Here is a 15,438-nt window from a genome sequence, read left to right as displayed (position 1 = left end):
CATTCCCGAACCCACATACTACAATCAACACATATGTGTATTTACCACATCAAATACTTATACTGAAAAATGTAATACTAATAACGAATAAAGTGTTTGTAAAATAAAAATATACTCCATCTGTCTCATTTTATTTGTCCTACTTACTATTGATTGGTCAAACCAACTCTTTCTTCTTTGCTTATTTCTATTAGCATTTTCTTATAATTTTTAAATTTTATTTTTGTGTTTAATAGTACTTAATTGATTATTATTTTTTTAAATGAAAGAAAATCAAATGATTTTCAAAGTTCCTGATTTATAATCATTGAATGCTATGTATTTAGTCGGATTAATTATTTGACTAAAGTTTATGTTAAATTTTATTATTATATTTTTTATACATTTTAACATATTCCTAGTATATGTTTTACAATTATACCAACTCTAATTGGGATGAGGTTTGAACCTAAAACCTTTATTATAGAAATTAGTGAGTAAATTGAGAATAATAAATAGTTAACGGAAATTCCGTTAATAAAGTTTATACTAATGGAATTTAATGTTATTTAAGGAAAGAAAATAATATAATAAAGGGTAAATATGAAAAATTATTAAAAAATATTAAAATTAAAATAATATCAACCATTCATTTTAAGAAATAATTACCTAATTTTTTTTTTTAATTCCAATTAAGGACCTAACATTATTGACTATTATTAGAATTGTAAATTTTAATAATCTCACACAAATTTTTGTCAAATTTTATTAATTTTAGAATTGGGATTTGGGAGAAAGATGGTCCCAACCTTTATGGAAAGAGCAATTAGAAGGACAAGGATCAGTAATAACTCTTTTAGTCTACTTACTACTTACATGATTCCATCCGCTAACCTCGCAAGTGAAATGATCATTCATCGCGTAATCACCAAATGGATAAAACTGAGGTAACACATGATGACCTACCCTACGAGGTAACACACTTAGCACATTGAAACGCTACCCTGGTAAGTGCACTTTTACACTTAGTTCAGTAAAGATTATGTTTATTTTCTTGGACAATGTGCTCCTATGTGCTATGCATGCTTGACCTATGGCCACCTTAACTATGTGCTCCTATGTGCTATGCATGCCTGGCCTACGGCCACCTCAACTATGTGTTCCTATGCGCTCCTATATGCAATGCATGTTTGGCCCTGGGCCACCTCAACTATGTGCTCCTATGTGATCCTGTGTGCTATGCATGTTGGCCCTACGACCATTCGGATGATTAAGTACCGGACTCGCATGGCGAGGTAGGCAGTCCGTGTACATTTGGTGGCTGGGGCATGTGGGTTAACGCAACCCACATGCGCGGACTTGCCCCCGGCAAACCGCATGATTTTGGCGGATGGGGCGTGTGGGTTATCGCAAACCACATGCGCGGACTTGCCCCTGCATGCCACATGGTTTTGGTGGCTGGAGCATGTGGGTTATCGCAACCCACATGCGCGGACTTGCCCCGGCAAGCCGTATGGTTTTGGCGGATGGGGTGTGTGGGTTATCGCAACCCACATGCGCGGACTTTCCCCCGGCAACCCGCATGGTTTTGGCGGATGGGGCGTGTGGGTTATCGCAACCCACATGCGTAGACTTGCCCCCGGCAAGCCGCATGGTTTTGGCGGATGGGGCGTGTCGGTTATCGCAACCCACATGCGCGGACTTGCCCCCAGCAAGCCGCATGGTTTTGGCGGATGGGGCATGTGGGTTATCGCAACCGACATGCGTGGACTTTCCCCCGGCAAACCGCATAGTTTTTGGCGGATGGGGCGTGTGGGTTATCGCAACCCACATGCGCGGACTTGCCCCCGGCAAGCCGCATGATTTTTGGCGGATGGGGCGTGTGGGTTATCGCAACCTCATGCGCGGACTTGCTCTCGGCAAGCCGCATGATTCGCATGATGAGCTGCCCTACGAGGTAACACACTTAGCACATTGAAATGTTACCATGGTGAGTGCACTTTTACACTTAGTTCAGTAAAGATTATGTTTATTTTCCTGGACTATGTGCTCCTATGTGCTATGCATGCTTGGCCTACGGCCACCTCAACTATGTGGTCCTATGTGCTATGCATGCCTGGCCTACGACCACCTAAACTATGTGCTCTTATGTGCAATGCATGTTTGGCCCACGACCACCTCAACTATGTGCTCCTATGTGCTCTTGTGTGCTATGCATGTTGGCCCTACGGTCATTTGGATGATCGAGTACCGGACTCGCATGGCGAGGTAGGCAGTCCGTGTACATTTGGTAGCTGGGGCATGTGGCTGATGGGGCTGTGGGTTATCGCAACCCACATGCGCGGACTTGCCCCCAGCAAGCCGCATGGTTTTGGCGGATGGGGCGTGTGGGTTATCACAACTTACATGTGCGGACTTGCCCCCGGCAAGCCGCATGGTTTTGGCGGATGGGGCGTGTGGGTTATTGTAACCCACATGCGCGGACTTGCCCCTCGGCAAGCCGCATGGTTTTGGCAGATGGGGCGTGTGGGTTATCGCAACCCACATGCGCGGACTTTCCTCCGGCAAGCCGCATGGTTTTGGCGGATGGGGCATGTGGGTTATCGCAACCCACATGCGCGGACTTTCCCCCGGCAAGCCGCATGGTTTTTGGCGGATGGGGCGTGTGGGTTATCGCAACCCACATGCGCGGACTTGCCCTTGGCAAGCCGCATGGTTTTTTACTGATGGGGCGTGTGGGTTATCGCAACACACATGCGCGGACTTACCCCCGGCAAGCCGCATGGTTTTTGGGGAATGGGGCGTGTGGGTAATCTAGTACCTGATCACATATATTGGTGTGTGTGCGTGCCTATATATATATATATATATATATATATATATATATATATATATATATATATATATATATATATGTATGTATGTATGTATATATACAAATATGATTTACCATTCATAGAAATTTAATTAAAATATAATCAACAATTAAAGTAATTATATAATGATTTTAATAAAATGATAATTAAAGAATAAGAAAAAAATATATGTGTATGATAATAATGATAGAATTATGAGAGTTAGAATTAAATAGTAATGGTCTAAGAGTACTTTTGTCTAACAAGAATGTAGTAGGGACAATTATGACAATTATAATTTAAGTGTACAACATTTAATGAAAAATGTATATCTTTATTAGTATATAAATGTAAGTATTGACACAAATGTGATTATAGTTTAATAGGTAAAGTTTTTACTTTAAAATTAAATGGTTGAGGTTCAAATTTCACCTTATCATTTAATACATTGTATATTTATTATTAAGAAAAAACATTAAAAAAAATACTAAAATTAAAATAATACTCCGTATCATCTTACACTAATTTTAGAATTGGGATTTGGGAGAAAGATGGTCCCAACCTTTATGGAGAGAGCAGTTAGAAGGACAAGGATCAGTAATAACTCTTTCATGATTAGTCTACCTACTACTTCCATGATTCCATCTGCTAAACCTCGCAAGTGAAATGATCATTCATCGCGTAATCATCGAATGGATAAAATTGAGGATTTTTTTTTTTTTTTTTTTCACAAACCATGGTGTGAATGGAGCCAATATCGAGACTTGGGTGGTGGAAGAGTGGCATTCGTCAATCAAGACTTTCTGCAGTATTCCTGGGGTGGAGGATAAGGCTAGGCAAGCTTTTGTGAGGAAGAAATGGGATTGGTGGAATCAGGCTTCCTGTTATCCAAAAATCCACTCGCTCAACCACTCAGGTCTGTTTTCTCTGCCCCTGTGGCTCTGTTCACATTATTTGCTCATTTTATATATATATTTTTTTATAGTTAGAAATTTCCAAATGTCTGTTCTGTGTTTCCTTTCACATTCTTATCCAAAACCCTTTCCAATTCTTGATGATTTCTTTAGTTCCTTTTTATTTAATTTTTTTCCCCTTGAAAGGGTAATTTTATTTCTACCTACTAATCCTAGATCTTGAAAGCTTTATGTTGTTTATTACTCGATTGGTAAACTGTGGGGTTTATTAGAAAGGCTTAAGAATTCTTGGAAATTGGAGTGTCAATGCATATTTTTGGTCTGAAAGTTTGGATAAACTAATCCATTTGAAACATATTTGGAGTTCCAACATCAATATTACTACAATATTATTCTTTGTTAGACTTCCTTGCTATTGAATATGGTAAAAGATTGACACTTGTTCTTAGAGTAATTCGTAAAAGAAAGAGAAATTTTGCACTTCATCGGTCTAGGAGTAAAGAGATGTCAATATTGAAATTACTGAATTATCTTTCTATTTAACACTAAATAGACGGAATATCAAACAAAGGACTAAATTGAGAAAAAACACAGAAGTCTGGGACTACATATGTCTGGGACTACATTACGTCAACAAAGTCTTTTAGGATGAAATTGAGAAAAACCATTATAGCCGAGGACCATTTTGGATATTAACTCTGAGCTGGGATATGTGTCTTTTAGTTTTTAAAGTAAATTTAACATCAAGTTTTAAAATGAAAAGTAGAAAGTGAAGCATTCTTGGATAATTACTGACAGTGAAACTATTGTCATGCTGCCCCCTTTCCACAAAGAACAATGCAATTGATGTTTCTAAGGATTTTTGTCTGTTTCTTCACAAATGGAGAAGTTTTATCTATGAAGAATCAAATATTAAAATAGATTGTTGTTACACTTTGTTATGCAAATGAGAAAAGAATCTTAAGGTATATATTAAAGATAACTAATTATATAATTAATTTGAAAGCAATGACTTTTCATCTTATGAAAAACATTGTACTTACAAGTATTAGGTACATATCCGTGAAATAATTACATCAAGGGATGCAATTCTATTCTAGAAAAGAACTTTCTGATGCATTATGTTGCATATCGGTGGAGAATAGAAAATTCCAGCACATGAATCGTTTACCTAGATACACTGTACATTATTTGCTTGTCTAGCATAGTCTTATGAAAAATTAAATGGAAAGGAGATTGGTTAGTGCTCCCGTTTCTTCATCTGAAGTACAACGTGGCAGTCATTAACATATAAATGAAGAAATCGTAGAGCAATTCTAGGCTATTCCTATTTTCCCGATAGTTTTAAGATTGGTTTTGATGCAAAATGGCATTCAATGGTGCAATGTCCTATAGACGGTACTTAGTCAGTTAATCGTTTCTTGAATAATGCTTAAAAGTGTTTAGGTCTCCTTGTAATGAAGGGTATGCCTGTGGACTTTGCTGATCTCTGTATATGGTTCATGGTTGTCTAAGTATGTCTTTTTTTTTATTTCCTTGATGTTGGTAATAAATGAAGTTTTACTACAATACTACCTCTAGAAACTGTAATCTTTGACTAATATTTATCGGGTAATTAATGCAATCATCAATAATTTATTGCCCAGCTTCTTTAACATAGGCATGCAGTTATTGAAAGGTTGAATACCATTAAGAGCTCTGTTGGTGCTGGCTCTTGATTGGACCTTTCAAAAGCAATAGCAGCAACCTTCGCAGTAACAATTTTGCATATTGTAAAAACACTCACCAACTCTCTATATCTCCACACGTGAATCAATGATTTAATATAAGTTGGTAACAGGCTACTTAATTTGAGTTAAATTCTGTGAACTGGTTATTACCACTTCAAAGTGACTTTACCTTTTTTCTGTTTTTCCACCTTAATTTAAGTGTTTTATGTATCTGGTTTAATTTGTGCATGTTTCCTCTCACAGTTGCTCAATAAATTCAAATTTTTGATTCCTGGACAAATTCCTATATTTGTTCCCTGTGTACATGGCATTATTTACTCTAATGGATGTTATCCTGAACAAATTGGTAGAAAATTACTTAGGTGCTCTTGGAGCAGAACTTTAGCACTTCACATTTCACCTTTAGTTAAGTGCTACGTGCTCTTTTAAAAGTGGAATGCGTTATTCTTTTTGAAATCAAACTAAGAAATTCATTAACAAAGATCCAAAGATAAAACATTACAGATAAAAGAGGGAGGGGGTTGGTCGAACCACTCCCTACAATGAGACAAAGAAAGGAACTCTCGAGCTAACAAATGGGCAATGCTATTCCTAAAGTGTAAAAACGTACTCCTTAAGCATGTAAGAATTTCACCAATTGGTATATCTTGTAAGAAGACTCAGGAGCCATGCCCATTGCAGGTCCAAGTAGCATTAGAAGTTAAATAGAGACCATTCAAGATGAAATCAGCTATGGAAGGGAAGAAGAAAATGCAACAACAAAAGACAAGGTATGGAGTGTTTCTGTCTTTAATAGGCATATAATGACTTTATAAACAGTCCAAATTCTCTGTTCCATAACAAGCTCTAATCATGCTCAACAAATTTGAAAAGGAATATGGATAACTGTCATATTATTAAATGGAATTATGTCTTATACAATATATTTGTAATCAAAGAAGGTTACAAAAGTAATAGAGATTCTCCGTCAGTTTCTGTTGCCTTGCCGAATACGTCTTTAGAGCCTGGTCCCTTATAGTTAAAACTTGCAAGCTTGGAGAAACCATATAAAATTGCATATTGAGTTAATGGAGAAGTTTCCGGTCTCCTTTTTTTTTTTTTTTTTTTTTTTTGAAAAAAATGGAAAATAGAATTTTGATTTTTTGGTTCAAAATTAACTATTATTTTCCAAATTAGAAAATGGAAAATGTAAAATGTTAAGTGCTGAAGATTGAAGAATAGTGTGTATATTCATACTGTACAGGAAGAAGCCCTATTTATACATAAGCTAATAAGCTACTAGCCACAGAATTCAAAGAACAAACACAAGGCATAGAGAACAATAATATTTTAGATCTGTAAGGGATATTGAAAATCATGAAATTGTAGAAGGTCCAATTAGTTTTGAATTGGATGCAAATATGAATTCCTGTTCTTTAAGACCTTAAGTATGCCCCCGAGATCATATGCTTTTCTTGTCTCACCTCTATAAAACTTAGGATGCCATCAAAATTGGCACTGGTAAAATTTGTGACCTGAGGGCATGGTTTTGCTTCTTGATGGATGACATTAAATTCATCTTGTACCTATTTGATGTGTAAATTTTGGACTATTTGGCACATACAAAGTCACGAACATATGCTCTGAAGGTTGAGCATTTAAGGTCTTCCGGTCCAGCTGTTTAATCAATTACTGGCTTCTTTGGATTCCTTGTATGAAGGGTACGTGCAGCTGTAAGATTTTCTCAACGAAATGAACATGACCACTTTGACCAGTCTGAAAGGTCACATGAACTTCACACGATCTCCAGTTCTACACAATAGTGATGACTGCTTGCGTGAATTCTGTGAAAATTTATTTACCTACACTGATGTTTTTAACCCCTGCAAAGATTTTATGTGATTAAAATCTCCCAGTAGTTTTAAGTTATTGATCATTCTCCCCTTAGGAAAAATGATGCTTATATGGTTGCATGTTTAAGACATATATACATGGCTCTAGTGAAATCATGGGATAGGTTTAGTTCTGCAATTAACAGATTCCTCTTAGGACCAGTTACTTAGGAAGCTTAGGTGCAGTTTGGACAACCAAATTTATTTCTTTGGGGTGACGAAGGAAACCCGCAGTCACTACCCGAGGGTGTGCACTAGGTAAACTCTGCCTTGTGACCTTAGCCAGCAAAGGACCACAAGAAGTTAAACCAGTCTAGGTTGCCCATAGCTGACCGGCTCAAGGTAAATTCCGCCTTGTGACCTTAGTCAGCAAAGGACCACAAGAAGTTAAACCAGCCTAGGTTGCGCGTAGCTGACCGGCTCAAACTAAGAAGGCTGGGATTCGAACCGTGACCTTGTGGTTACAAGTTTGTATCCTTAGTCATCTTGGCTGGAAACCAAATTTATTTCTTGATATGGGATACAGATGAACTACTATTTATCTTTCAGTTCAACTTTCAGTCACCTGATTTGATTTTGTATGCAACTAATTTGGGGTTTTCTTCATTTTCAAACATTGTTGTATATCTGATTCTATGGTCAATAGTGTGGGAAGGTTCAGTCAATATTGGGATACCTTTGACTTTCTCCTAATAAATGAAGAAAAAAAAAATGCTTGTAATTCCATTGGAAAGGAATTAAAGACTGAAGTTGTGTTTCCATACATGTTGGTTCTCATGTGCCAAACAAGGCCTAAGACTTGCTAGCCTATTTATATATATATCACCCATGAAACCTTCCCAAACTCTGCCCCTGTCTGCATACTGTACTTTGGCTTTGTCTCTCTGAATCACGTGTGTCCTCCTTCCCACATTCCACCTTCTCACTTGTGTCTAAAAGTGATCAAAATTTTTCAAAAAAAAAAGAAAGAAAAAGATGAGAGGAAGATCTTCAAAACAAGTAAATGAAGTGGGATTGGAAGTAGAAAAGCTAAAAGAAGAGCCCCATGTTTCTGGTGCCTATATTAGGACCCTTGTGAAACAGCTTACTTGTTCACGAACCAAAGATCCCGTGGATGGTTTAGTTGGAGATGGAGAGATCTCATGCCAAAACCGAAATTCAGCTAAACCTGGCGACTCTTACAATACTGAGACGCAACAACAACAACAACAACAACAACAACCTCGGCATAAAAAGCAAGTTCGGAGAAGACTCCATACTAGCAGGCCTTATCAAGAGAGGCTTCTGAATATGGCCGAGGCTCGACGAGAGATTGTGACTGCGCTAAAGTTTCATAGAGCTGCTATGGAACAACAAAAGCAACAACAGTTGGGGATAGAGTTGTTACAGACCACCTCGCCGCAAACACCATTAGAACAACAAGAAGAGAAGTTAAAATCTCGGAGAAATCCAAGAACATATGCTTCCAATCCCACCACCTCCAACAGTTTTCCAATATTATCTTGTCCTCCTCCTCCTCATCAGTATCCTTACTCTTACCCAATTTCTTCAGTTGCTCCACCGCTTACTCAAGAAAGCCTCAATTTCCCACTTCCAAACCAAACCTTAGGCTTGAATCTCAATTTGCATGATTTCAACAATAATTTGGACACTACACCTTATTTTACCAATAATAATCCTTCATACTTTCCCATCGAGGATATCCACTGTCCAATGGTGGAGGAAGGTGGTTACAAGGTGAATACTGCAGGGTTAATCAATGACGATCCAGATTCAGGGTTGCATCCAGTGATTATGGATGACAAGGAAAAAATGGCTGAGATGAGGTCCATTGGGGAGCAGCACCAGATGGAGTGGAATGACACATTGAATTTTGTCACTTCTGCATGGTGGTTCAAATTCTTCAAGACAATGGAAATCGGCCCTGCTGAAGATCAAGATTATGGGTGCTATCCGTTTCATGAAGTGATGGAGTTTCCAGCCTGGTTGAATGCAAATGAAAGCTGCTTCAGTGATACCTATTCTCATGGTTTCTTGCAAGATCCTGGCTTGCCATGGTAAAAATCTGTCCTTTGGTTTGCTTGTTTCACTTTAATGAAAAAACATTACAAATGTTATTTCTTGCTATGAGATGATTTTACTTTCCTCCACAGCACACCAATAATCACACTTAAAAAGTTTCAGAGTATTTGCTCCATTAGATTAATAGATGCTATTATTTACTGGATTGGGTTTGTAATGTGTTTCTCAAAACAAGAAACTTGTAATTGGTAGAGTCATTGTTGTTTGTTAATTCTTTAAACATGGCTTTTAATGGACTTTGGAGGGTTCTTAATTTCCTGTCTGAAAATGATGCAAGCCCAGACAGAGTCCCCACCAACATCATGTTATCAACATATTAGAATCAGAAATATGGGTCTTTGCCAGGATTGATCCTTTAGGGCGGCGGATAAGAAACAGGAAAGTTAAGGGCATGGCCCACTTCATCCCTCCACCCACCCACCCCCCTCCCTCTTTAGAGTGGTGTATAGCTGGATGCTCTGTTCTTGTGATTAAACTGCTGTTTTCAGTTCAAAACTTTCCTAATAAGTGCTTTCAAATTACCATGTTAAATTAAACTTCTTCTCCCAAAGGTTGAATCCCCAACCGCAATGGGCCCCACATCCTGGCCCGTCAGAGCATTTGGGAGGATGTAGATTATGGTGACTCAATGACCCAGTAGACAGTACCAAATGCAGGTGGCTCTTGTTAAATTATTAAACTAGCAAAGCCATAAGGAGGGTTTGTGAAGCATTGGAATGGTATACTTATTTGAGTGTGGGAATGAATGAGAATGGAATAAGATTGCCTTTCCATCTTTCCTAGTCTCAACTCTACATACATATATACATACATACATACCAGTTAAGTTATAACATTCCTAATTCTTGGAAAGCTTCACTTATCATTTTGTTATTTGTTCTTGTTCCAACTTGTAGGTTGTTTTAATCTACCTATTCAATTTGTTTATTTATTTTTGTGTGGGAACTTTTACACTATCTACAGCTATTGTATCCCATGCTTAGTGAATATATATATATATATATATATATATATATATATATATATATATATATATATATATAAACTAATGATCAAATGAGAACCACCTTTCAGCTGAGAACGTGATAATCAACATGAATGCACAAAAACTACTCCAAGGTAGATTGTGTGTATTATGTGCCTAAAATATTAGATTGCGTGCATTCATGTAGAAGATTATGTGCATTCACCAAGTTCCCAGGTTCTCACGAGGAGAAGGGTCACCCTCATATATATATATAGCACAAGTGGTGTAGTGAGCATGTTATTACGAGTGTTAAAGAGTATCTAGTATAACTTGCTACTCAATGTGTTTGTACTAGGTACAACATAATATCAGTGTTGATCAGACACCTTAAAATTTTCTTTTATATATATATATAGAGAGAGTTGGTATCCTGCTAATATCACCTTGCTTTTATTCATCCTTGAAATGGTATGCAGCATGGACATTGAGGAAATTGAAGGAATGGATGTGGAGTGGCTTGCCTAAGCTCTCAGAAGATTGATTTTGACGGCCCTTTTTTTCCCTTCATAATCAAATCTTAGCCTGCCAGTTTTTGTTTGCCCCTCATGTTTTTTTTTTTTTTTTTTTTTTGTTTTTTTAAATAAATAATTTTTATTTTTCTTTTTAATAATGTGACAGGCGGTAGACGATGTCAATAATAATAATAATAATAATAATAATAATAATAATAATAATAATAATAATAATATGTCAAGGAAGAAATTATTAGTATGTTGCTTCCTTCTTCCCAAGCTGATATTTGTACGGAGTGAGAATTACTGTACATTATTATTATTATTATTATTATTATTATTATTATTATTATTATTATTATTATTATTATTATTATTATAGTTAATACATATTTTGGTCCCTTGACTATTAGGTAATGCAATTCAGTCCCAAACTATTAAAGGTATCCAATTTAGTCCTCTAAGTTACAAAATCATACCCAATTTGGTCCTCAGTTACAATTGTCATCCAATCACCGTTATTAAGAGGGGCAAAAACGTCATTTTATTTAAAGTTGAGGGACCAAAATTGGTATTAGCTATTATTATCTAAGAGTCAAGGGACCAAAATGGGTATTAACTTTATTATTATTATTATTATTATTATTATTATTATTATTATTATTATTATTATTATTGATATTGGTACAATGTCTCATACAACCATATTACTTCCTATTATTTTAAAAACTAAAATGTACCACAAAAAAAGCATGTGGTTTCTTTCATTTTTTTTTTCTCTCCTGAGGATCACAAAAAATCACTATCTCTTAGGAATTCAAAATTCACTCTGATCTATCTCAATCGTTATATCCTACACCACGGCAGACACAGCACTATGTGCTCCGCGCCTCCCAAAACGATGTCGTTTTGTTAAGTTGTGTAGAAAATTGACGCGATTATGTACATTATGGTGCACAATTTTTTTTTATACAATTATGTACATTTTTATTCGATTAATCGATCGGTTAAATCCTAAAAATAATACATATAATAATAAATTAATAAGAAAATATACAAAAACAATATATATATATAAAATTTCGGTTAAGCGACGATTTCGAATCGAATTAACCGTTAACCAAAATTTTAAAAAGTCTTTAACTATTTATCGAGTCGAAAAAGTTTGGTTAAAAATGGTTAACCGAAATTTGTCCTCGGTCGATACCAAACATTTACTGAAGTTTGCACACCCCTAATCAAGACAAGCCTGTGGATCTTATGATTGTTTGAAAGAAATCTTGTGAAAGTACGTAAGATCCACATGCTTGTCTTGATTAGGGGTGTGCAAACTTCGGCGAATGTTTGGTTAACCGACCGAACCGACAAAGTTCAGTTAATTGATTTATTATTATATTTATTATTTTTTTATTCATTTATTATTATATATATTATTTTAATTATATTTATTATTATATATATTATTTTTAGGATTTAACCGACCGATTAACCGAATAAAAAATGTACATAATTGTATAAAAAAGGTACATAATTGTACACTATATGTACATAATCGCGTCAACTTCCTACACAACTTAACAAAACGACGTCGTTTTGGGAGGCGCGGAGCGCACAGTGCTATGTGCGCCGTGGTTTAGGGTATAACGATTGAGATAGATCAGAGTGAATTTTGAATTCCTAAGAGATAGTGGTTTTTTGTGGGCCTCAGGAGAGAAAAAAAAAATGAAAGAAAGACTGTGCATGCTTTTTTTGTGGTACATTTTAGTTTTTAAAATAATAGGCAGTAATATGGTAGTAGGAGACATTGTACCAATATCAAATATAATAATAATAATAATAATAATAATAATAATAATAATAATAATAATAATAATAATAATAATAATAATAATAATAATAATAATAATAATAATAATAATAATAATAATAATAATAAAAAGTTAATACCTATTTTGGTCCCTCGACTATTAGATAATTATAGCTAATACTTATTTTAGTCCCTCAACTTTAGATAAAATGACGTTTTTGCCCCTCTTTATAACGGTGGATGGATGACAATTGTAACGGAGGACCAAATTGGGTATAATTTTACAACTTAGAGGACTAAATTGGGTACTTTTAATAGTTTGGGACTAAATTGCAGATTACCTAATAGTCAAGGGACCAAAATGGGTATTAACTCTTATTATTATTATTATTATTATTATTATTATTATTATTATTATTATTATTATTATTATTATTATTATTATAAGGAGCCTTTTTTTTTTTTTGGTCTTTCAAGCATTTCTCATCCTTTGATTATTGTTATGGTACTGCTTAACCAGAACTGAAGTTTTTATCATCATTAAATCGGAGATGTAAATATAAATCAAATGTCCCAAATACATATGATACCGGGACATACCCCTGAAAACAAAAACACAAATACGAACTAGATACAAGAAAATCAACATCGGCTAACACATTAGGCTAAGCAAAATTAATTAAATTAAACTAAGCCTAACTAGTACGCCATGATGTCTACACACGCATTCCATGTACGACAAAATTCAAAGCGAAGCACTGAAAATTGAAAATCCATGCATGCAGACTCGAATGGCGGGAATTTTTTTTTTTTTATAAAGAAGTGTTAAATATGTAATTGAATTTTTTTAATTTGGTTAAAATAATCAAATAAGTAAAAATTGCGTAGTTTTTAAATTTTACATTTTTACTATTTGGAAAAGTTAGGTTGTACTTCCAACTACAGTAATTTATATGGACAAAATAATTTTAAAATAAATAAAAATATTTTATTTATTAAAAAAAAAAAAAAAAAAAAAGACAACCACGAAAGTTAGGTTGTACATCCAACTACAGTAAATTATATGGACAAAAACGGCTTTGTTTCACGCAATTTGTTTTCATGTAACCTAATGCAATACATATTTTTATAATTTATAACTATTTTCCCCGTGCGATGTACAGATAAAAATTTATAGGTATTGTTATAATGTTATGATAATTAGTAGAATTAGTTTTATTAAAAATGTAAGTATAACTATATAATGTAATATTTAATATTTTTAAAATTTTAATTATGTTATTATTATGTTGATTTTAAAGTTTATTGTTACTTGTATTATTATTTGAATTTGAATTTGAAATAACTAATTTAATTACAAAACGTATTTAAATAAAATTTGTAAATAAAATAACAGGCAATATTTCTCCACCAAAAACTTATTCATTTGAAAAAGATTATTTATGTAAGAACTATGTTTATTTTATATCTAATTTTTCCTTTTTTTATATATATGTGAAGTCAAATTAATTATAATTGAAGTTTAAATGAATATATACACAAATTATGTTAAATATAAAATTTTACCAATCAATGTGAACACAATAAATGCATTCATATTGCTAATCTCAGGAAAATTTTGTCTCTACTTCATTTTGTTTTAATATGTATAGAGATGTACATTATTTAAATCATAATGTACATTTTTCTAACTCATGAAGTACATTATTTTACTCCAGAGGTTTCATTATTCTAAACACATAAAGTCCATTATTCTAACACATAATGTACATTATTCGAACATACATATATAAAGTACATTATTCTAACTCGGACGAATACAATGGTAATGACACACTCCCTGTCAGTGATGGTACATGTTTGCCTATTAGTCATATTGGTCATGCATCCATTCATACCCCCTCTAGGTCGTTTCATTTGTCTAATATACTTCATGTTCCCACTTTATCTACCTCTTTATTATCAGTTCAAAAATTTGCTGCTGATAATAAAGTATTTTTTGAGTTTCACCCATCCTTTTTTGTTGTGAAGGATATTAACAACAAGGAGATTCTTCTTCGGGGCAATAGTTCTGGTGGGTTTTACAAACTACCAATTCCTACTTCATCACCTTCCGCGTTTCTTTCAGCTCGTGCGTCTCTGTCTGTCTGGCATGATCGTTTGGGACATCCACACCATCGTGTTCTTAGTCGTATTCTTCCTTTTTGTTCGGTTAGTAGGTCTAGTAGTACTATTCGTTGTAATTCTAGATTATGTAATGCGTGCCAAATGGGTAAATCTTCTCGTTTTCCATTACCACGTGTTAATACTTCTAGTTTCAATATTCTTGATTTAATCTATACTGATATTTGAGGTCCAGCTCCTCTCTTATCTTCTGATGGTTATAGATACTTTAATTTGTTCTGTTTGTTGATGATTTTTCTCGGTATACTTGGTATTTTCCCATGAAACAGAATTCTGATCTCTATGACATATTTGACAAATTTCGTGTTCTTGTTGAAAGAATGTTTAATCGTAAGATCAAATCTATCCAATCTGATTTAGGTGCCGAGTACAAAAAGTTGCATTTCTCTCTCACAAAATTAGAGATCCATCATAGACAGTCGTGTGCATATACTCATGAACAAAACGGCCGAGTCGAGAGAAAACACCGACACATTGTCGAAACCGGTCTCACTCTCATGGCCCGTGCGTTTGTTCCATCATGATTTTGGGATTTTG

The 15,438-nt window shown here is 34.8% G+C and overlaps 1 protein-coding gene across 2 annotated transcripts; it reads left to right on the top strand.

Moving 5' to 3' along the window:
- Window positions 1–3,425: 3,425 nt before the first annotated feature.
- On the top strand, window positions 3,426–11,027 carry LOC109174342. Of its 2 annotated transcripts, XR_002053053.1 has the most exons (3): window positions 3,426–3,750; window positions 6,160–6,248; window positions 10,875–11,027. XR_002053053.1 is itself a non-coding variant. In XM_019323580.1 (2 exons), exons 1-2 carry the CDS (start codon window positions 8,325–8,327, stop codon window positions 10,921–10,923), a joined length of 1,131 nt encoding a protein of 376 aa, XP_019179125.1. In that variant the 5' UTR covers window positions 6,257–8,324; the 3' UTR covers window positions 10,924–11,027. The 2 variants fall into 2 exon arrangements, 1 of the variants encoding a protein (XP_019179125.1); XM_019323580.1 differs by lacking the exons at window positions 3,426–3,750; window positions 6,160–6,248 and adding an exon at window positions 6,257–9,406.
- Window positions 11,028–15,438: the final 4,411 nt, after the last annotated feature.

The sequence above is a fragment of the Ipomoea nil genome, unplaced genomic scaffold (genome assembly GCF_001879475.1).
Source record: "Ipomoea nil cultivar Tokyo-kokei standard unplaced genomic scaffold, Asagao_1.1 scaffold0642, whole genome shotgun sequence".
In the NCBI taxonomy this organism is placed as follows: Eukaryota; Viridiplantae; Streptophyta; class Magnoliopsida; order Solanales; family Convolvulaceae; genus Ipomoea; species Ipomoea nil.
The sequence above is the reverse complement of the archived record's forward strand: the minus strand, read 5'-3'. Positions and strand labels throughout refer to the sequence as shown.